Source organism: Scaptodrosophila lebanonensis, unplaced genomic scaffold (assembly GCF_003285725.1).
Source record: "Scaptodrosophila lebanonensis strain 11010-0011.00,11010-0021.00 unplaced genomic scaffold, SlebRS2 tig00000085-arrow-pilon, whole genome shotgun sequence".
Lineage (NCBI taxonomy): Eukaryota > Metazoa > Arthropoda > Insecta > Diptera > Drosophilidae > Scaptodrosophila > Scaptodrosophila lebanonensis.
Genome location: NW_022060564.1, coordinates 306,328 through 329,291, shown reverse-complemented (window position 1 = coordinate 329,291; position 22,964 = coordinate 306,328). Strand labels below are relative to the sequence as shown.

The 22,964-nt window shown below is 39.2% G+C and overlaps 4 protein-coding genes across 4 annotated transcripts; 3 read left to right on the top strand and 1 right to left on the bottom strand.

Annotated features, from left to right (window-relative positions):
• Nucleotides 1-2,918: 2,918 nt before the first annotated feature.
• LOC115626618 (vitelline membrane protein Vm34Ca) lies at nucleotides 2,919-3,481 on the top strand. The gene has a single exon (XM_030522012.1). It carries the CDS (start codon nucleotides 2,973-2,975, stop codon nucleotides 3,384-3,386), a length of 414 nt encoding a protein of 137 aa, XP_030377872.1. The 5' UTR covers nucleotides 2,919-2,972; the 3' UTR covers nucleotides 3,387-3,481.
• A 756-nt stretch (nucleotides 3,482-4,237) lies between these two features.
• LOC115626608 lies at nucleotides 4,238-20,274 on the bottom strand. The gene is made up of 6 exons (XM_030522001.1): nucleotides 19,623-20,274; nucleotides 12,541-12,672; nucleotides 11,963-12,417; nucleotides 11,835-11,907; nucleotides 10,311-11,663; nucleotides 4,238-4,454 (listed from the first exon to the last, which is right to left on the bottom strand). The coding sequence occupies exons 1-6, from the start codon at nucleotides 20,211-20,213 to the stop codon at nucleotides 4,326-4,328; spliced, it is 2,733 nt and encodes a 910-aa protein (XP_030377861.1). The 5' UTR covers nucleotides 20,214-20,274; the 3' UTR covers nucleotides 4,238-4,325.
• An 865-nt stretch (nucleotides 20,275-21,139) lies between these two features.
• LOC115626616 (membrane-associated progesterone receptor component 1) lies at nucleotides 21,140-21,983 on the top strand. Its single transcript, XM_030522010.1, has 2 exons — nucleotides 21,140-21,244; nucleotides 21,299-21,983. The coding sequence occupies exon 2, from the start codon at nucleotides 21,305-21,307 to the stop codon at nucleotides 21,902-21,904; it is 600 nt and encodes a 199-aa protein (XP_030377870.1). The 5' UTR covers nucleotides 21,140-21,244; nucleotides 21,299-21,304; the 3' UTR covers nucleotides 21,905-21,983.
• Nucleotides 21,984-22,069: 86 nt separating this feature from the next.
• Nucleotides 22,070-22,963, top strand: LOC115626617 (60S ribosomal protein L24). Its single transcript, XM_030522011.1, has 3 exons — nucleotides 22,070-22,135; nucleotides 22,297-22,372; nucleotides 22,438-22,963. Exons 1-3 carry the CDS (start codon nucleotides 22,131-22,133, stop codon nucleotides 22,822-22,824), a joined length of 468 nt encoding a protein of 155 aa, XP_030377871.1. The 5' UTR covers nucleotides 22,070-22,130; the 3' UTR covers nucleotides 22,825-22,963.
• Nucleotide 22,964: the final 1 nt, after the last annotated feature.

Sequence of the window (22,964 nt, the reverse complement as noted above, 5' to 3'; positions counted from 1 at the left end):
TCTTGGATCCTCCCACCTATCGATCTTTAGTCATCTAAGTATTCTTAGTTATCTCTTTTTTCATATCGTATTTATTACATTTGTATATATATATTGTATATTTAGTAATATTAGTCCTTCAGCAGCAACATGCTTCCCATTATTTTCCCATATCCACAAACAATGGTGGTCAGCATCAAAGCGGTTGTGAATTTCATTTTGTGTTTGCTGTTCTGTGTTTCCAAAAGCACTAATCGTAAAAAAGCTAGGATTTTCAAAGAAAACTAAATAATGTATTATTACGTAATCTTAAAATTCCTAAAGTGAACGCTTGTCAGCGAATTAGTTCCACTTCTTTAAAAAGTTTTAATATTTAAGACATTCAAGTACGTGTACCAATTGCAACAAATTTGTACATGCTATAGTGAAGGGAATGCTAGAAAGTCTTTATGTAACAGGCTCGCTTCCGGCAGCCTCGGGTGATGTCGATTTCCGTATATATAAATCCTAAAGACTTCTACTATGACATGCTTTTTACCCAACGCTACTCAATCAACAAAAAGTCTTGTATTTATTTTAAAAACCATTAAATGGTTTTTTTTTCCATTAAAAGTGAGCAAACGGGACAATCAACTTGCCGAGAGCTTCCTCATGTCCAACTCGTTGTTCAAAATATGGCAAACGCAGTATTTAGACATCTTAGTGATATCTCTGCTATTTCATTCTTTTGCATGGCGGTCGTCCAGAAACATTTTGCACTTTTTGATGATGTTTTCCTCATGTCCAATTCGTTCTTCAAAATATGGCAAACGTGATCTTTAGACATCTTAGTGATATCTCAGCTATCTCATTCTTTGGCATGGCGATCGTCACGAAACATTTTGCACATTCTGATGATGTTTTCCTCAGTGGTTATAGTTTAGGGCGTCCCTCAGCTTAAATCACAACAGCGTTCCTTGTGGCCCCACAACATTCAAAGTTTTCAATTTGCACAAAAGATTGTTTAACAATAACTATAATATCGGCAATACGGAATGTTTGGCGGAAACACATAAAAAGACGCCTTATCACAACTCAAAGTTTTATTAACAGAGAAGGTCGTCTTTGTGGCCCCGCCACAAATTTTGGGACTGCCCTCGCCCTGCTCGGCTACTACATTAAATATTATGCGGCAGATCCACCCTGATAAAGAAATATTCCAACCCAACTTCATTTGCTTTTATATTTGCATCATCAATATACATGAAGTAGAAATGTTTATGTTTTTAAAAAATTATTCCTTAAGGGACATTAAATTCACCCAAGGTCCCAATCCACAAACAATTGTTGTTAACATCAGAGCGATTGTGTATTTCATTTTGAATTTTCTGCTGTCAGGTCTTTTAAGAAACTGATGACGAGCTAGAAAGCTACTAGCAGTTTTAAATAGTGTTGACAATATTAGTTATGCTACACAACTTAATGTTAAGCCGTTCGGAGAGTCATTTAAAAACACCTGCGTCTTAACTGGCTAAATTGTTTGCCACCATAACCAATCTGCGAAGTTTCTAGAATAATTGATAACTTCAAAATGTTTCCATAAATATTTGTAAAATGTATATTTTTTTTTTTTACAAAACGAAATTGTGGAAAAATTTGATGTAATATTTTTTAAAAGTACTTTAAATCCAAAAAATCATTTTCTGGAATGTCCTTTTGTACATTCTTTGATATTGCTTGAATCTCCCCAACCCCGAAGTGGTCTTTTCTTTTATCAAAATGCCAGAAGTCGATACGAGCAAAATCAGGCAAATACGTGGTGCAATATTTTCGAAACCAAACTGACTGACTTCTTCGCGACCCAAATCTTCTCTTGATTGATGCAGTAGAAATGCCAACATCATTAGCAATGTTTCTAGTTGTTAGTCGATGATTTTGGAGGACCAAATCTTTGGTTTAGTTCATGTTTTCAACGCTTTCTCAATTTTATTAATTTTTTATAAAATCTAAAAATCTCATTGTCAAATTCAAACTAAACATCTTAGTTTCATTTTACAAGTACATAAGCCATGAAGACCTATTATAGAATGGACAACGATCAGCCTAACCTGAACCTATAAATATATTTAAAAAAATTAAACATTTCAACAATCTAAAAACAAGAACGCTACAGTCAAGCAAGCACAAAAGGAAAATACCCTATACCCAGACAAACTTCTGGCTTATACAAGTATAGGTGCTTAGCAGAAGTAAAAAGAAGATAGTGCAGTTTGTGGGCGTAGAACTGGAGCGATATTGTTTCGCTAATAACTTTTCTTAGAATTGACCGATTTGAATGAAATTTGAAACAAAAATACATAATTGTATATGAATTTCTACTGCCAAGTTTAGTTTATGTAGGTTTGAAAATGTAAACAGTATTGACGAAATCCGATCACATGTATCTGTCTACTTAAAGATCCTTTGAGAAACAAATGTGTCCTAGTTCGTACACTTATTGTTTCTCATTGCCTATTTGGTTGCCTCTTAAGTTTTAAATTGGAGCTCTGACAATGTTTCCAGCGAGATTTGAATTTGGGAATGCTTTGCATATGCAATAACCATCGATTTTTTGCCAATTAAGCGTGTTAAGTCACTACTAACCTCAATTCTTTAAAAATAATTTAAATAGCTTCGATACAAAAACCCATAAAGAATTTTGCCCTAGAAAATTGTCGCTGAGTTCATTGCTCGATATATGCAACGGAAATATTTGTTTATGTGTATATATTTATGTATGTATGTATATATATCAGTTGAGTCATTTTTATAAAAACCGTAAACAAATTTTTTCGTATAAGCACAAAATGCTTAGCAAGTGGCCGTCCAACGCTCATGAAATGCGGTCAGTGCTTCGTGAGCAGTTTTTGGCTTTGGCCACGGTCACGACTTTGCAGATGGTATATAAGACTTGGGTAGTTCTTTAGTTGGCATCACAGTTCTCTGCAAGTCGTAGAATCATCCAGCAACCAATCATGAAACCCATTGTGCTTCTCGCCACCGTCTGCCTACTGGCCAATTCTGTTGCTGGTAACAAGGACAAGGACAAGATGTTGGGCTCCTCTTACGGCTCAGGTGGTGGCGGTGGTTCTTCTGGTGGCTATGGTGCTCCAGCACCTTCTTATGGAGCACCGGCTCCCGCTCCTGCACCCGCTCCAGCTCCATCTTATACGGCACCTGCTCCGGCTCCAGCACCATCCTATTCAGCACCCGCTCCAGCCCCGTCAAGTATTCCCGCTCCACCCTGCGCTAGGAACTACTTGTTCAGCTGCCAGCCAAACCTGGCTCCTGTGCCCTGCAGTGCTCCAGCTCCAGCCCCAGGCTACGGTTCCGCCGGTGCTTACTCCCAGTATTTGCCAGTCTACGCACCACAGCCCATCCAATTTTAGGACAAGCTCAAGGATTTAACGACTTCGCAGATTGATGCCAGACACATCAAAAGACAATAAAATCTCAATGTTTGAAATGACAAACTAAAAAACAACGTTGGGTTAATGTTGCTTTTATTTCGGGGAAAAGGGAAGCAAATGGGGTTCCTTATTTCTTGGTACAAAATCCACCGTCACCGACTATGAATGATTTCTTGATTTCTCAAACAGCTACTAACACAGCCCTAAGGTTCCACTTGGAGTCCCGACTCACACGGATTATGCCAAACCAGATTAACCTTTGAATTGAACGATTTTTCACACGAAAACAATGGGAAGCTCTGCCATACTCGAGAGACAATGTTATCAATATATTTACGCAACACTTAGCAGACTCAGGGTAACCCTGAGTTACCCATTCCGTAATGGTTACCCATTCCGTAATGGTTACCCATTCCGTAATGGTTACCCATTCCGTAGTGATATCCCTGATACCGACGCTGGAGATCGGAAACTATATACCAATATTAATAGCTACAGGGTGGTTGAAAGCAGACCAATAAAACCAAGAAACTATCACAATAGATCTCTTCAGGCCATTCATAACCTGCCTAAAAATGTTTTTTTTTTTTTTGCTTTAAACAAACTTTTTATTATACATAAATATTTTTATCAAAAACATTAACAAATTTTATGCCTTAACTAATAAATGTTTTGCTGTGAAAACAGCAGAAGCACGTGGAAGCTTACTATATAATATATATCCTAAATCTAGATTTATTTAAACCAAAGGAATGAGCATGAAATTTATATTCTTTTTTTCGATAGAATGTAAGGCGTGTGTTTTGTAATTAAAACAATTATGTGTGCACGAGTATGAAATGTTTGAAAACGAAAGTAAATATAGAATAGTTTTCAATTATAGAAAAATGTTTGAATTAACTCAAATTTTGAATTAACTCAATATTCATCTTCCGGTTCGATATCGTCGAAGAAACGCTCAGCTTGTAATTGCTTGCGTATGGCGCCAACCTGTGTCAAAGTTTTCGGAGATGTCGAGGAGACAGTGAATTTTTGAACCGCTGGCACCTATGAATTGTAAAATATACGAGTGAATAAGATCATTAGTTCCTTTTTTAGTATGTGAGCCGATTTAGAAAAAGTGCCTAAAAACAAGATTGGAGTCATATCTGAGAAAGAATTAAACATTACTGAACTGACTATTGAGTTGTTTCGGAATTGATATGAAAATGTATTGAAGATGAACTCCAGAAGTATTTATTGAATAGATTATATATTCGCTGAAAAGGGAAGGGCTCAGTAGGAGTAAAGTAAAAGACAATAGTCGCGGACCGCCGTGCGTCTGTTCGCTTTAGAGTTTTATTGGAGACTGACACTTTTGCTATACATATTCTTTATGCTTACATTCGTATGCAACAGTGACAGATAACTTGTAGATAACATAAGATTATTATCTGCTTATATTAACATGCGTGCATTGGTACTTATGTTTGTATTGATTTTCAACACCCTTCCTCAATGCAAACATGTTTTACAAAAATTTTCAAATCAAATTTAACAGCTTTGTAAAATGAACATGCTTCGCTTTAGGGAGATTTTTCGTTAAAATATCAGCTATCATTTCATTGGTTGATGTATACTGTAAAACAATTTGTTCTTCGTTTACAACCTGTCTTGCAAAATGATATCTAATATCAATATGCTTTGTTCTTTCATGGTGTACAGGATTCTTAGCTAATTGTTGAGCACTTAAATTATCGCCATGAAGAATAGTTGGAGTACTCGAGTCACCGCAGCCAATCTCCACTATAAGACGCCGTAGGTATATGGCCTCCTTACACGCAGTTGAAAGAGCCATATACTCCGCCTCCGTGCTGCTAAGTGCCACGCTGCGTTGCTTTTCAGATCGCCAGGATATGGGTCCTCCAGCCAAGTAGTATACATAGCCAGTATACGACTTGCGATCGATGCGGTCGCCACCCCAGTCTGCATCCACATAGCCGGTAAGGGGTTGTCCACACTCTTTGTAGTGCAACTTCAGGTCCACAGTTGACGCCAGGTATCGAAGCACATGTTTTACACCCACTAGGTGCTCTGCATGCGGATCTTGATTCCGTTGAGCTAACTTGGCAACGGAATGCAATATGTCTGGCCTTGTTGTAAGCGCCAGCCACATTAACTCGCCAATTGAAGACTGGTAGGATGCAATGTCAACCTTTTGACAATGCTCGCTGGTACATATCACTTGGAAACCAGCATCCAGTGGGGTCGCTGTAGGTCTACAGGTCTCGCATCCATGTTCACGCAATATGTCTTTGATGTATTGCGAATTGCTTAGCGAAATTTCGCCAAGCTCACCGTCGCGCTGCACTTCCATGCCAAGGAACAAATGCAGCTCTCCCTTGTCAACACATTCAAACGATGTTGTAATGGCTGACTTGATGTTGGCCAAGTCCTCTTTTGATCGGCATGCTATAATTATATCATCAACATAAACAAGGATTAATGATAAGTCACCTCTTCCGTTCCTTTTGTAAAGACACGGTTCATTTTCACATGCTACAAAATCTATGCCTTGTAGTACACAATCGAGCTTGGAGTTCCACTCGCGCCCCGACTGCTTCAATCCATATATTGCCTTTTTAAGCAATAAAGCCTTACTTGGATTATTGGGATCTGTGTATCCCTGTGGCTGCTTCATATAAACAGTTTCATGCAGGTCGCTATTCAAATAGGCGGTACACACATCTATCTGGTGAAGGTACAGCTTCAATTCCGCTGCTAACGCCAAAATAAACCGCACGGTTTCCAATCTGCAAACGGGTGAGAACGTCTCTACATAGTTCACGCCATACTTCTGGGAGCACCCTTTAGCAACGAGTCGTGCCTTGAAACGTTCGACTTTTCCATCAGAGTCACGTTTCAGGCTGTATACCCACTTGCAACCAACTGCTCGCTGATCTTTTGGTAAATCAGCCATCTGCCAGGTTTCGTTTGATTGTAGTGCCTGATATTCCTTTTGCATCGCCTCTTGCCAGAATACTGCATGTGTGCTACCAACGGCCTGATCATAGGATGTCGGAACCATTACGTCACTAGCAACCAATGCTCCAAGCACATTGTATTGCTTTCTTGGACGACCAGGTTTACCATTTCGAACAATTTTAGGCCGGCCTGGCCCAATCTTCACAGTATCCTCGTCAGAGTCTTCTTTTTCGACTGCACTCTCATATGCGTTGGAGCTGCTGTCGTCAGAACTGTGCTCACTGTCATCGTCGTCGATGCTTCTGTCACCATCCGTGTGAGTGACATGCTCTTGAACCTCGCATGCAGGAAAATCTACCGTAACGGTATCTTCATTGGTATGACCACCACAACGCTCATCAAATAGAATGTCTCGTTTTTCGACAATCGTCCTCGTCTCTGGGTCGTATAACCGATAGCCTTTGGCTGCTACCGAATACCCAACCATACGGTACTCATGCCCTTTGGGTTTGAATTTGCCTTTACGGGGACCCTTTGCAAGTGCAACTGCAATGGAACCAAAAACTTTTAGATGGCTAACACAGGGTTTCTTACCTGTCCACGCTTCCATTGGAGTCAGGTTGTTCAGTGCACTGGTAGGTGATCTGTTTCTTATGTATACTGCTGTGTTGACTGCTTCGGCCCACAAAGACTCGCCTAGGCCCGACTGCACCAATAAGCATCTGGACATCTCCGTTAATGTCCGGTTTGCTCTTTCCGCCACGCCGTTCTGCTGCGGAGTATAAGCCACGGTCAATTGCCTTGCAATACCATGGTGTTTCAGGAAACCGTTGAATGTTGTGTTGACAAACTCGCCTCCATTGTCGGTTCGAATACATTTGAGCTTTTTATCTGTTTGCCGTTCAACCAAGTTTTTAAATTCGACGAACTTACTGAACACTTCATCTTTCTTCCGCAAAAAATAAACAAATATACGCCTGGACTTGTCATCGATGAAGGTCAGAAAGTATTTGGATCCAGCAAGTGACTTCGTGTCGAATGGGCCGCATACATCAGCATGAACCAGTTCCAACAGCTCTTCGGCACGGTTAGTGCTTACCTTTGGGAATGGCTGTACATGTATTTTGCTTAGCATACACGTTTTGCAATTCAAGTTGTCTGGGAAAAAAACCTTTCCAATACCACGCACTAGCTCTTTGCTGATCACTTCCTTCAGACTGGTAAAATTTAAATGGCCATAACGCTTATGCCACAATGTACCATCTGATTCAGTTGCGGAATAACACCTATTTTGTTTGCCTTGAAACATATAAAGGTTCCCAACTTTATTCGCTTTCAGTATACACTCGCCGTTTTGTATAACTTTAGCAAAATGTGGCCCAAAATGTATAACATTGTTCTTTTGCACTGACCGGCTGACGGACATAAAGTTGCCATTCATTTTCGGTACATACAGTACATCTGACAACACCAAGGTACAAAGTTCTGTCTGTAACTTCACCTCTCCTCTGCCTTCGGCCTTCAGGAAACCAGCGTCAGCTAAACCGATCATTTCAGTGTGCGCAATAAATTTTGAAAATAACGTCTTATCGCAACACATATGGCTTGTTGCTCCGCTGTCCAGACACCACATGTTGTTCTCTATCTTTCCAACGTCCAACGCATTTAACAAGCTGCTCTGCTTTTCCATCTCTTTCTTTGTCGATTGCTTTTTCCCTTCACCGCGAATTTTCTCACGCTTGCACTGTGCCTTGTAGTGCCCTTTTTCGCCGCAGTTGTAGCAAACGACGATTTTTGAATTCCTTTTTGAATTCGCTTTGGAATGCGCGACGATCTGCTGCGTAGCTATAAATGCTCTTGCATTCTCGCTCTCTCCATCTGCATTGCCTCTGCGCTCTCCCTCTTCCATCAGCTTGATACATAACACATCAAATGACGGTAAATTGTCACGCGTCTCAATGGCGACGACAAAATTTTCGTATGGTTCGGGCAAGCTTGACAACAACACGATTGTTTTTAACTCATCATTTAATTCGATGCCAACTGTACACAAACCATCCAGAATTTCGTTAAATTCGTGTATGTAACTTGAAATGCTTTGGCCTTGAAACATGCGTTTGCCTAGCAATTTCTTGTACAGCGACACTTTCCGTACAGGTCCACTCGGCTGATGAACGTCCTTTAACTTTTTCCATGCCTCGTACGAAGTGTTGCAATTTTTAATGAAGCCCAATTGTGAAGCTTTTACACTTAGCGTTATAATTGCTAATGCCTTTTCATCTTTTGGCCTTGAACTCTCAGTATTACTAGGTTCAGCACCTGATGCCACACTCCACAATTCCGCGTGCACTAAGACAGATCGCATCTGTATGCTCCATGAGTCATAGTTATGCTCTTCCAATTTGTCTATTTGATATAGCGCACTCATTTTTTAAATGTTATATTTCTTGAGTCACCAAACGATTACTATTTCACAATACTTTGAACTTCTCCTATGAGCCTATATGCCCTGGGCCCATAACCTATTGAATAGATTATATATTCGCTGAAAAGGGAAGGGCTCAGTAGGAGTAAAGTAAAAGACAATAGTCGCGGACCGCCGTGCGTCTGTTCGCTTTAGAGTTTTATTGGAGACTGACACTTTTGCTATACATATTCTTTATGCTTACATTCGTATGCAACAGTGACAGATAACTTGTAGATAACATAAGATTATTATCTGCTTATATTAACATGCGTGCATTGGTACTTATGTTTGTATTGATTTTCAACAGTATTTAGGCATTATTTTGTCGTTGATGTTTTAATAAGGAGGGGTTGTAAAGATTTATACCTAAAGGGGAAACCTGGTATATTAGGTTCGTGCGAAATAAGTAAAAGAGTGAAGGAAGCATCTCCGACCATATAAAACCAAATTTTTCACATTCAATCTATATACTTTTGTTTTAAATTTAATCAAAATCTGTGAAATCTATGAAAAGTTATTAGCAAAACAATTTCACTCCAGTACTGCTATGGGCCTATATAACTCAGAAGTTTGTCTGGCTACAGGGTATGTCATTTTTGGGCTTGCTCGACTGTAGCATTCTCCCTTGATTTCTTTCCTTTCTGTTGACATGACTTTAGGTCTATTTAAAATTGTTTTGGAACTAGTTCAAGAGTTGATTGACCACTCATTCAAAAAAGAAATAAAGAATTTGTTTGACGTTGTAGTTACACAATATTTGCCCATTAAATGGAAAAAGAAATAGAAAGAAAATAACATTCAGAAGCCTTGCCGCAACTGGGATTAAAACTAGTTTAAAAGTAGTTTAGTGACATATTTTCGAAAATGTTTGAACTTGTCCACGTTGATTTGGTTTACAGTCCAAAAAACTCGCAATGAGTTAAAAAAAGTATTAACCAGAACTTGTTTGAAACTGCTTCTCCGAAAGTATACAAGCTAGAAGTTAACAGCTATTATGCCGATAGTTAAGTTCTTTTCTGCTTTGATACCGAATCGGCTTACAACTATTTTAAGCCAAGTTATTAGGTTGTTGAATGTTTTTCCATTACCAAAACGATTTCATATCATTTTGATGTTCAGAACCAGTTCAATAAAATTGAATATTTGTTAAAAATTAATTCAAATATATCACAGTACGCACAAGCTTTTAACATAGCTTGAAGCTGTTTTAAAAGTAGTTACAAAGATATTTAGAGAGATATACGTTGCGAAAATATTGATATTTGATGTCGACATTGTCTGTAGGCCGTAAATGGAGAGCTAGTCATCTCCAAATCAATTCGTAATAGTCCAAGAACATGCTTAATAATATATGTATTTAAAAAGAAAAAAGATATAGTTCGAGAAACGTTTCAGTTAGGCGTGTCCAGCCTCTAAGTCTTTCCCTAAATTCAGCTTCCTCCACCACTTATATAAGGAATAATTTTACATACCTCCCAACGCTTTTTGAGATTATCAATTTTACGTTGACTATTCGAGACCATCACCGTGGTATCCTTACGTGTCATTTTGGGCATTTCACGTAGGAGCGGCATGGATAGATTTTGGGTATCAGATTCAAGCAACACTATATCACGGCGCCCGATGGAATCGGGTGTTGTTTGTGTGCCACGATGGTGGGATTCGCTTTTGCTACGTTGCTTGGCATTGGCCAAGTCTCCGTAATTCTTTAGATAGCGCGACAAACGCTGGTCGGTTTGACGACGCACTCGTTCCATGGCCTGCTCATCGGCGCTGTCCAACTCAAAACTAGTATTGGCACTTCCCGAAGCAATGGGCAAGTGCTCGACGAAAGAGGCTTGCTTAACGGGTGTGGGTTTGTAGTTGGCATGGAACACTGAGTTACGTGCAATGTTTATAGAATAAGGCGGCGAGTTTTCACTAGAAAGCTGATCGAAGCTCGTTGCTTGCACGTCTGGCGAGTCTGGAACTGCATAATTGACCTCCAGTACTCGAAAGGCATTCTCCTTCTCTGCCTTTTGTGGCTGCGACTGCACTTGTGGACCATCAGCCAGTTCGTTAATGTGCATGCGTTCAGTATCTTTGCCACAAGCGACTTCCTCCAAACAAAAGGAGCACAATGTCCGGCGACAACTCATGCACACATTGCGTTCTCGCTGGCACGCACGGCACACATCACTCTTGGCCAGGCAAGTCGTGCACAAGGCATAGAGGCGTTCACATTTCAGACAGACCAGCGCGTAGCTGCTATGACAAAAGTGTTGCTCATCTTCGTCCTGCTCGTTTTCGGCAGCAATTTCGTAGGCAACCTCTCGCTTTTCATCGGATTCGTCAGCACCGCTACCACCGGGTGACCTGCGTTGCTTCATCTTTAGCGCCAGCTTGCGTTGACAACGCAGGCAGCAGCTTTCGTAACTCTTTAGGGGCTCATCACATAGTGGACATATCTTCTCACACAAGTGGAAGCACTCGCGTTCAATCTTCTTCATTGCTGGTATATCGAATTCAAGCTCTACAGCTGGTGGCAAAGGCTGACCACGTCTGTATTCGTGATGCGCTGAGTTACTAAAATACTTATACACTTTGTTCGGACTAGACCTGAGATTGTTATTGTTGCTGTTACTATTTTGCGTATGGCTATTGTTGTTGTTCAGATTGCTGGCATTATGGGTATTGTTCTTTTCAGCTTGCGTTGTTCGTGCTTGTTTGCTGGCCTGCTCCTGCTTTGTTTCCCTTTGTTTCGAATTCAACAGCTGCGCATCTTTTTCCAGTTTGGCCAAAAGCTGCTCACGCATAAATCTATTGTGCTCCGCGTCTATGCGTGCCTATGGAAAAGTTACAAATTACTTTATTTAGTTAAATTGCGGAACTAAATAAAAATGAATATATCATCAGATAATATCTCTAATTCTTAAAGCTACATATTTTAGAAGTTGGAGAGTTTTAAAATATCTTAAAATCTTAAAATGGTTGTGTGTTGTGTTCTTTTCCCTCACCTTCTCCACTTTCATGCGCTCTTTTTCGAGCTGTTCCTCCAACTTAATATTCTTCAGCTGTATTTGCAGGCGTCTATAATACAAATATTTAGCTCCAATCTTCGTTAGCTGTTTGTAATCAGACTTACTTGGTTAAAGCTTCATCTAGTCTGCGCTCGTCTTCCCTTAGAATTTCAACAGCTCTCTGCTTTTCTTCAATCTGTTGCATCAAATCCCTTTGGTAATCCTTTTTGCGTGCCGTTTCAAGCTCCGCACTGCGTAGATTCCGCTCCATAACGCCATCGCCAGTCACAATATTCGATAACTCCACATGGCCGAGATCCTGTAGGAGCTTCTGACGTGTGGTTCCGGGTCGATTCCTATTTTGCTGATAGGTTGTTGTCGTTTTGGGCGGTACGTAGTTGGGATTGCTATTTACAATTAATTCTAGGTCAGTCTTATCCGTTGTGCTGTGCGTCGTGTTAGTTGTTGTGGATGTGCTGCTGTTACCCGAACGCGATGTTATTTGTTGTTGCAGTGTTGCTTTTACTGGCTTATTGGAAGGTCGTTTGCTGGCGTTTTTATCAGGCGGCGCATTTAGCATCTTCAAGTAATAAATAAAAATAAAAACATTAATTCACACTTCACAAGCAGCGATACGGCGCATACATTTTTAACACTTACCAACATACACAAAATAATTCAAATAATAACAGCGACTACTTACCTGATGTCTTAAAAAGTTCTGCTGGTTCTCGCGCTGGCGCTCACGCAAATAGTTTTGCCGTTTCTGATTTTCATTGTTGAAGCCGGGAAAATACGAATAAAATGTGTCCGTAACCCATTGCTCCATATCATCCTGTACATAAGAAATGGAAACGTTAAGTGGGTGCGTGAGGTAGAGAGAAAGCTCAGGAGAGCGCGCACAACAGTAGGCGCCACTATATAGTATAGTATATAGTATATAGTTGGGTTTTTTTTTTTTTTTTTTTTTTGGCGACACTAACAACCAACAAGAAACTCGTAAACATTTTGACGAAACACAACAACCAGCAAATTAAGCCAAACGCTTTTCTTCTCTTTTGGGGTCAACAATTTGGGTAAGAAGTCAGTTGTGGCAGCGGCAGCAGTAGAAGTAGCAGCAGCAGACGCCATGCCTCAACTATGCCTACTGCGATTCATTTTTTGCACATAATTTTTATGCACAACTCCGACGGCAACGAACTCAAAATGCCGACGATGACGACGAGAACGACAACGACGATATACAGTGGTCGGCACTATCTATACAGATAGATAGAATAATTGCTACTTTTATATATCTGTCTGACAGATCTAAGAAGCCCCTTTTACACGCTGTACCCGTAGGGTATAAGTGTTAGGTTTGTTAAAAGTATGTAAAAGGCAGAAGCAGGCATTTCAGACCCCATAAAGTAGAATGTAAACGCCCCTAGTCCCTAGGTAACACGAGTCTATTTTATTTTTTTGATTTGCCCATAATTCGATCAGAATTCTATCAAGCTATAGGATGTACATAAGTATGTAAAAGGTGGAAGCAGGCATTTCATCTGTCCATCCGTGTGGATGAACGCCTGGATTTTGGAATCGGCTGAGGGCACATTGAACTATCATAGAATATAAACGCCCCTAGCCCCTAGGTAACACGAGCGTATTTTATTTTTTTGGATTTGCCCATAATTCCATCAGAATTCTATCAAGCTATAGGATGTACATATGCATATATCGTGTTCATATGTCGATTAATAGCTAATCCTTTTAAGTGGTTTTATGTAAATATAAATCTTAAGCAACCAAAATTGTATTTTCTTTCAAGTAGATTAAAAATCCGTTCCACTGTACATTTTTGCGCATATCGCGTGCCATGTTGGCATGCAAATAATATAGAAAATAATATAAAGTGAATTATGGAAGGTGGGCGGGCGACGGGCGCGTGCCTCTTGGCGCGACTGCGTCATCAGCCCAAGGTGCAGAGGCAAATAAACGAACGTGGCAAAGACGTTGACGGCTAGGCCAGTTTATCAAAGGGGCACAGCTGTTGGGTTGGCCGGGTTGCCTTTTAGAGTGGTTGACTGGCTGACTTGCTGGCTGGCTGGCTGCTTCAACGAAGGACACGGCACTTCAATTTATAAGGTGCACAACATTTAGCTGGAGTTTTGTGTATTAGCGCCTTAATTAAAGTTAACAACTTGAACGTTGCATTTTAATATTTTCATCGCCGTGTGTTCACAGCGTGAAGTTATTTTGCAAACAAACAAAAAATTGCACCACAATTAATGGCAATTAGCAACAACGGAGCGACGAAACGAGGAAGCGCAAGGAAACAAGTCCTATAAGGGCATTCGGTTCCCGTAGTCAATGGTAAGTCAACAATCTACAAATAATTTACATATAATTGAGGTCAAGGAAACTATCAAATAATATGAAGCAGAGAAAATGCCGCGTGAAAACGGTCAACACGAATAAGAACAATACTATTTTCAGTTTTAGTTTGGTGCGCGAAAATTCTTCTGTTACAGTGGTTAAGTCATTTTATTTTTAGTGTCTAAACTTAGACTCGTAATGTTGATTAAAAAGTAAACTTTTCAAAAAGATAATTAACGCATTTCATAACTGCAAACAACTATTTAAATGTATAGTAAATGGATTGATATATATCGATAACATATGCATATTGGATCAATTGTTTCTAAATGAATGCGTTTAGAAAAACTAAAATCATCTTTTCCCAATCAATCTTTTCCCAACCGATAGTACAGGCCTGAGCTCATTTCAAAAGCCATATTTCCGACTTCTTAATTGTTTAATTGTTGTTATACCATTGCTGCTTAAGTATAGCAGGCGCAATATAGGTTGGTTTTTTTCTTCAGTAATATAGTCATATCCAGATTCTTTTATAACTTATCAGGAAAACCCAGCAAAAGTAGCTATATATATTTATATTACTGGATAATATACATATGTATATAAAATTCTGCTTTAACACTCTACTCTACTTCTTGGAAAATGGAATACGTGGAACATTGGCCTCAAGTCTAGACAATAAATAGCACAACACACATCTTAAAGTTCAAATGCCAGTGCACTCAAATCTGAAATATATTTATCGAGCTCTTCAGCGTTTTTTTACCACCAACAGGAATGTCGTTCCATAGTACGTTATCGCCACAGTTGTCGTCTAACATTTACTATGCCATTCATTAGCCCTGGGGCCCAGGAATCGGCCATGCCATCGGTCTGGTTGCGTGTCGCATCCAAATTGGGTTAACTAAGTGGGAACTTGTTTGCGCGAATAGTGCGAAACCCAATGAAAATGCGTGTAAAAATGAGTCGGAGTATAATTTTGAAAGTGAAAGCAATGGGTTAACTGAGGCGTAGAAGTCGCGTCGCGAATGTTGAACCAATTGCATATATTTACATAGAAGTTCAAGGGCAGGCTTTGGAATTTAAATTACATTGCAATGGACTTTTTTATAGGCTTCAACACCCTAAAAACTTTGATATGGCTCACATATGGCTGCTCAAATCAGTGGCTAAAGCTTTTAACGTCACGCTTTTCAAATTATTCGTAACGGTTCATTAGACGGAGGTCAACAAAGACGAACAGTACAAAAAGGGGCGGGCACATGGGAATTATAACTTGTACTGGACGAACGCGTCTCTCTGCTTTTAGCGTATTAATTGGTTTGAACTATATATTTAATTGAACTCCCACCAACGCATCAATCATCAAAACTGGTTGTTATTACCAATTAATATGTTCAATATCAAGTTAAGGGGTGTGGCAGCAGATCGCACTTAATTTTGTACGTCCAATGCAACGCCTCAGCACCTCCCCAGCCCTTCGTTCATCTATTGGACAACAGCAGAACGTGGACGCAAAAAATGGCACAATGCACTTTGGTGCTTGCATGACCAGCGCTTTCGATTTTCATATGCACGAGCAATAAAAATTTAAATGAGTTGGTAAAAAATGCAAACAAGTAGTAAAAAAAGGAAGCCAAAAGTAGCCGGCAAAACAACCAAAACAAACCAACACAGGCATATAGCTAAAATATTTCTGCATCTAAACACGCGCACCTTTTCTAAACTCAGTATAAGAGTACAGCAAATGCATCTGATAAGAAGTTATAAAATTAGCAATACAATATTATTCAGCATAAAACAATTATACCAAGTTTGTTTAATTTCACAAAGTATTTCTGTACTTCTGCCAAATGGTATTACGAAAAACAAACGCATTTCTACAACAGACATCAATTTCCGAAGGACTATATTAAATTTGAACATAATTCGAACTAAACAGGAGTAACATTTTGGTGCATTTATCGGGTCTGTGAACAGTGTCATATATCCATATTATAAACCTAAGACTAACATTTAAATTTGAATTCTACTCATTGAACATCGGAAGGGACATGGTTCTTGGTTTGTAAGTTTGTACACACATATAAGTATGATAAGCATGACATGGATAATCAAAATTGGAACATGAGTCATAAAAGCCAAAGTGAAAGCCGTAACGGGCCCGGTAAAAGCTTTGTTTAGACCAGGCATATGCAAATGGAACGGTTAACCCTTATATAATGCTGTTATAATTATTTTATGCAATTTGCACTTCTTTTAGAAACAATGTTGTTTAGTCAGGGGGAACCAAATCAACATTACATTTTAAAACGTTGCAAGTTGAATGTTCAACAATTATACAATTTTAAATATTTGTTGGACTTAAGGTTACGGCATTATTCTATAATATTTTGTGTGTATTGATTAAACAGAGTACAAAAAAAATTGTTATTTACACGACAATTTTAAAAATACAACCCAAAGAATTTGGTACAGTACCTTTATATTTCATGTCATACTTATATAATGCTGTTCATAATTAAAATTCTGTGTCAATTCCACTTAACGGACAATTTCCTAATTGTTGTTTAGTCAGACTGGGAAAAAAACACACATAGCCTTTTAAAATTGTAACTAATTGTAAAATGTAACTAAGTTGCTAAGTAAGGTATTTTTATAACAAAAATCGTTTTTAAAGAAAATAAAATAATACAAATTTCTTTCCAAATTCGCTGGCCCCTTACGTAAGTTGGTAAATATGCAATGACAATGTCCAAGACTGTGCACCTGTCCTTGAACTTACTTGTAATTTTCGCACAATTATATAAACAATGTACTATTTGACACGTGTATTTGAGGACATTGATAAAATCGTAGCAATAGTTAAATATGTGTACTTAAGCCCTGTACATACTATTTAACAGGATGGGGTTCTCCTTGTGTTTGTATTAGAAATATCGAAATGTAGTATGTATTGAAATAAATTGGATTATACTTTGGGCAACAACTCATCATTTTACTAGGTTTGGAAAAATAAGTACCAACAAGTTAATTTTAGCACCAAACTATCTAAAGTCTGGAAGTTCTATTGGTTTTCATTGAAGTAACATACTAAAAATTCATATCGGACTGGCTATCTGTTGGAACACATTGTTATTTATAATCTAATGCATATTTATTGTTAAATTTGTGTATTTGGGCACCGCATTCACACATTTTTGCTTTCTCTTAACGCATTGGTGCTGCACACTTTTTTATAGTATGTTTTAATTGATGGCAATCAGCGCATGTCGCCCTTCTCACCTTTTTTTTTTTTTTTTTTTTTGTATATTTTTAATGGAAATTTATTTCAAGTTCAGGTGAAAAACAAAATAAACAAACCTAAACGCAAACGCAACAAACGAGCTTCAAATTACAACTGAGTTGTGGCAGCAAATTCATTAAGCGAATGGCCGTGGGTGCCAACAATAGGAAACCGAACTGGAGCGGCACATGCAACAACAACAACACTAACAACAATAAAAACGAAAACAAAGGGCATGAAAATTTGATAGAGGAGGCCAACGAGGGCGCTGAGCTCGAAAGTTTAAAATGTACCTAGAAAAGTAACGACAAAATGTTTAATAATTAAAATGCAGACATGACGCGTGCCTCACCAAACAAGTATTAGAAAGAATTGAGGCAGGCTCTACACACATAACAGTCACACACACACACATGCATATAAAGAAAAATAAATAAATAAACAAAAGCAAAGCAGAGGAAAATGTAAACAACAAATTAAAAATTTTGAGCTGAAAGGGAAAGCTGCAGCTCTTGCTGTTTAGCGCAACACGCAACTATAACTGCAATTTAATGAATATATTCAACAAAATAGAAACCATTTTCATTTAGTACGAATATGGAATACCCTTTCTGTCCAAATGCGAAATACATATCTGTATAGCAACGGAATACCCAAGAAACTCAAGAATATTATGGACAATTTATTTTTATTTCATATTATTCCAAAATCTTACGAAACTAAAATATATTGGCAATTGAGTAGTCATATATTCAAAAAGGGGAGGCCATATTTTAATTAATAAACCAGAAACTAACTATTCTTGACGAAGCTAATCGATATAGTAATAAGTATACAAGAAAGCGTAACTATTGTTTGGACAGTGGACGAATTTCAAAGGAAAGAAGGAAAAATAGTATACCTTTATAACAAACCATTATTTTAAATGGAAATACAGTTGAGCCTCGATTATGCCGACCTTTATCAGTCAGGAACATCTGTTAATCGGGTTGCTGAGTGGCTAATTTTATACAATTAATGATCATTTCTGTTACCCATGATATACTTGTGTTATCGGTGACTAATATTATACCTCGGGTTACCCTCTTTAATCCATGATAAACATTTGGGCATTACCATAATAACTTATTAATTCAAATGATAGACGTGAACTCGTTAAATATTTGAACATCAATACAGCTTTGTGAACTGACAGCCGAGGTTTCAATGGCTCTGAGAGTTCTTAAATAATCAATAACTTAAGTTGTTGAGATACAATCAGATATAATACCCGTAAAATAGGTAGGATGTAAAACCGATGCTATTTCAAACTGGGTTACGCTGCTATCGAATCGATTCCTATTTATCTGAATCGTGAACACGATTCATCAAACCCAATTTTATGAATTTAGTTTAAATTCTAACAAATCGGATGTAGAACTTTCAAAGTCCACATTAGATCAGGTAATATAAACTAATAATGTTCTGCAACAGTTCTTCGAAAATTGTCCAGAGAAAACCACAAATTTATCTCATACACACTCACTTACTCGTAAAACAATCAAAAGCTAAAGAGATCAGACAGACTATCTTCAAAGAACTTTTGAAAAAATGTGTTTCATGATATACTTATGTATGATTATGGATAGAGATTTACTTTTTGTTTTTAAAAATAAAAATAATAAATACATTAAAATCTTTTGTATTTGATTGCAAAACGGTTATTTCATTTGGTTTAATCATTTGATAAAATATTCTGGAAGCAAACCGGATGTGTGCTTGAATAAAACAGTTTAAATGCCAATGTGTGAAACATTTCCAAAGTTATAAGCAACTAATGAGCAGAAATCAAAGGTGAATTGAAGTAAACACTCACCATAAGACAAAGAAAATTGCCAGCGTAGTGAGTTAAAAGCTGTTTGCAACTGTAGCGCACATGAACTTATAAGTAGTAATCTTTCAAAGAAGCTCAAGATGCGCTTCAATTGCCGGCAAATTTGGCAACGCTTGGTAGCTCAAGCAACGAGGCATAAAGAAATTTCAGCCTAGTTATGGAAGTCACGCAAAATTGGCAATGGGCCAACTGAAGCGTATTAAATCAAATTGGCAAACAACAAATATGCAATTAAAAGCAAACAAATAAAGAATTCCAACGCACTCACCCCCTTTCCGCGTCTAATTGGCAAGCGGTTCTCGCTCAGCGGTCGTCCGCCTTCGAATTTGTTTGGCGACACATTTGGCGATTTGTAATTACGGGCGCTGCCGACAAGCAATTCGCGTTGATTCACAAAGTCCTTGGCCGATTTGTGCAGCGGCTTCTCAGCCTCCTCTTGTTGCGGCTCCTCCCCATCCACCTCCACACCCTCGCTGTGCACGCCAGTCAAATTTAAATGCAGCTCATCGCTCAAAACGCTCGCCGCGCATTCGGCCTCCGACGCGCCTGTCGCGTATATCGTGTAACTTCTCGGTGTGCTTGGGTTTGGTTGCTGTTGATTGGCGGCACTTGTGGTTGCGGTTGCTAGGGAAGACGTCAGTTCATTGCACTCGGAGTTGGAGCTGCGTGCGCTGGACACGCGTTGGCACTGCGCGGGTACAAAGTTTTCTGTTTGCATTAACAAGGCAGCGGGACATGTTTCTGCACTATGTGCATCGGCATTGTTGTTGTTGTTGCTGCTGCTCTTGACTGCACTTAAACGTTTACGTTCGTATTGCAGTTGTTGGCGCTCCAGCGATAAAAATTCGTGGAGGTCCATGGTGATTTGTATGGAAGCGTTGGTAATTGACTCTTAAACAGCTTATGAACACTACATTATTAAACGACATACAAATTTAAGCGGTCGGAAAAGTGCAAATGGTCTGCGCGCTAGAGTTACAATAAATTAACTCTTCGATAACAATCGTCTATCGATTACTGCTTCAATTATAGCGCTGAAAAGCGCGGCAAAGTTTTGGCGGGACGGTTTTTATTTTAAATTACTTGGCTGTCATTTTTCCTAGTACTAAACGTGGACAGCCAAATAATTATTTGGACTAAACGGTGCAAAATAACACAACCACAAGCAAATTAGCACACCTGTTAGTAGGCATTGAAATAAATTTCCTTCCTAGGGCTTGGTTGATGTTGATTGGCGGCACTGGTGGTTGCGGTTGCTAGGGAAGACGCCAATTCATTGCACTCGTGGTTGGAGCTGTGTGCGCTGGACACGCGCTAGCACTGCGCGGGTACAAAGTTTTCTGTTTGCATTAACAAGGCAGCGGGACATGTTTCTGCACTATGTGCATCGGCATTGTTGTTGTTGTTGCTGCTGCTCTTGACTGCACTTAAACGTTTACGTTCGTATTGCAGTTGTTGGCGCTCCAGCGATAAAAATTCGTGGAGGTCCATGGTGATTTGTATGGAAGCGTTGGTAATTGACTCTTAAACAGCTTATGAACACTACATTATTAAACGACATACAAATTTAAGCGGTCGGAAATGTGCAAATGGACTGCGCGCTAGAGTCGTAATAAATTACCTTTTCGATAACAATCGTTCGTCGATTACTGCTTCAATTATAGTGCTGGAGAGCGCGGCATAGTTTTGGCGGGACTGTTTTTATTTTAAATTACTTGGCTAACTAATTGGTGCAAAGTAACGCAACCACAAGCAAATTAGCACACCTGTTAGTAGGCATTGAAATAAATATCCTTCCAATTCAATCAACGTATTATATCAGTTTGTTTTTCACCCAACAGTACAAAATCATTGTAGTACAAACGTATTTATTATTATAGATTGCTTTGGGTAAATATCGGCGAGTTACGCTCTACAGTTTACGCATTTATTGCCATTTATTAGTTCGAAATGCCTTCCAAAACGAAGACAAACGATTCAGAGTCGCCCTGGTACCTTCATTTTTACAATGCCATTCGACAGACGCCCATTAATGTGACACTATTAATTGTCTCGGCTTTTATTTTCTACAAAGTGGTGAGCATTACGCGTCGCCGGAATCAGAGCGTGCAGCATCGACTGACACCAGGACAAGGCTCTTTTTTAACTGCTGAAAACCGATTACCACCTTTGCGCAGCGACTTTACAGTACGCGAGCTACGAGCGTACAACGGCACCCATGAAGATGGACGCATACTTTTAGCCATAAATTTTAATGTTTACGATGTTTCACATGCAAAACACTTTTATGGACCCGGCGGCATTTACCCCAACTACGCAGGCCGAGACATATCACGGAATCTAATCAACTTTTCGGTTGAAAGCAACGAGAACGAGGAATTCGATGATTTGTGCGACTTAAATTCTGGACAAATGGCAACACTTCGTGAGTGGGATCATCAATATGCCGAGAAATATCCATTGGTAGGGAAGTTATTGCGCGAGGGACAGCCGCATACAAATTATGCCGATGAAGAGGATGACGAACCAGAGAAAATAACTCAAGAATAAATAATGAAAAGTTTATGCAAATTAATAAATGCAAATATAACTGCTCATTCGCACAGAAATAAAATATATTTTAAGCCTAGCCGTCACTCTGTCCCAATAATCTGTACAGTACTGCTTTTAGTGTCGAGCAACGCACAACACTTTCGATTGGCGAACGTTAAGTCAAAATCAGCTGTTTGTGACAGCGTTTCTTCTTCCGTTTCTTTTCACTGTCAACGCCAGCAAGATGAAGTACGTAGAGACCCGGGAAATGAAAATTAATTTGTCGAATTAGCAAACATCGCTATGCACAATTGGCTAGAATATGCGCGATACTGTAGCACACACAACTAATTTGTGCTCCTTAGTGAAATATTTTCAACTAATCTATAAACAACGTATTATTTTTGCAGAATCGGTTTGTGTTCATTCAGTGGGTACAAAATCTACCCTGGCCATGGCAAAACCATGGTTAAGATCGATGGCAAGGTATGTATACAAAATTTACTGGCGCTGTAAATATTTACTAATCCTATTTACATAATCCTTTCCAGACCTTCACCTTCCTGGACAAGAAGTGCGAGCGTTCCTACCTGATGAAACGCAATCCACGCAAAGTCACTTGGACTGTGTTGTACCGCCGCAAGCACCGCAAGGGAATTGAGGAGGAAGCTTCAAAGAAGCGTACGCGCCGCACACAGAAATTCCAGCGCGCTATTGTGGGCGCTTCGCTGGCCGAAATCATGGCCAAGCGTAACATGAAGCCTGAGGTACGCAAGGCGCAACGCGACCAAGCCATCAAGGTTGCCAAGGAACAGAAGCGTGCCGCTAAAGCCGCTAAGAAGGCAGCTGCTCCAGCACCCGCCAAGAAATCAGCGCCCAAGCAGAAGGCAGCTAAGGTGACGCAGAAATCCGCGCCCCGTGTTGGTGGCAAGCGATAAACAACAACATATTGCCGGCTACCGGAAGTGAAGTGCGTATAAATTAAAGTTTAAAAATAACATGGCTTAAGAACACAAGTGGAAAAAAATTAAAGAACGCTACGAATGCAAATTCGTGGCGGCAAAAAAAAAAAAAGAAC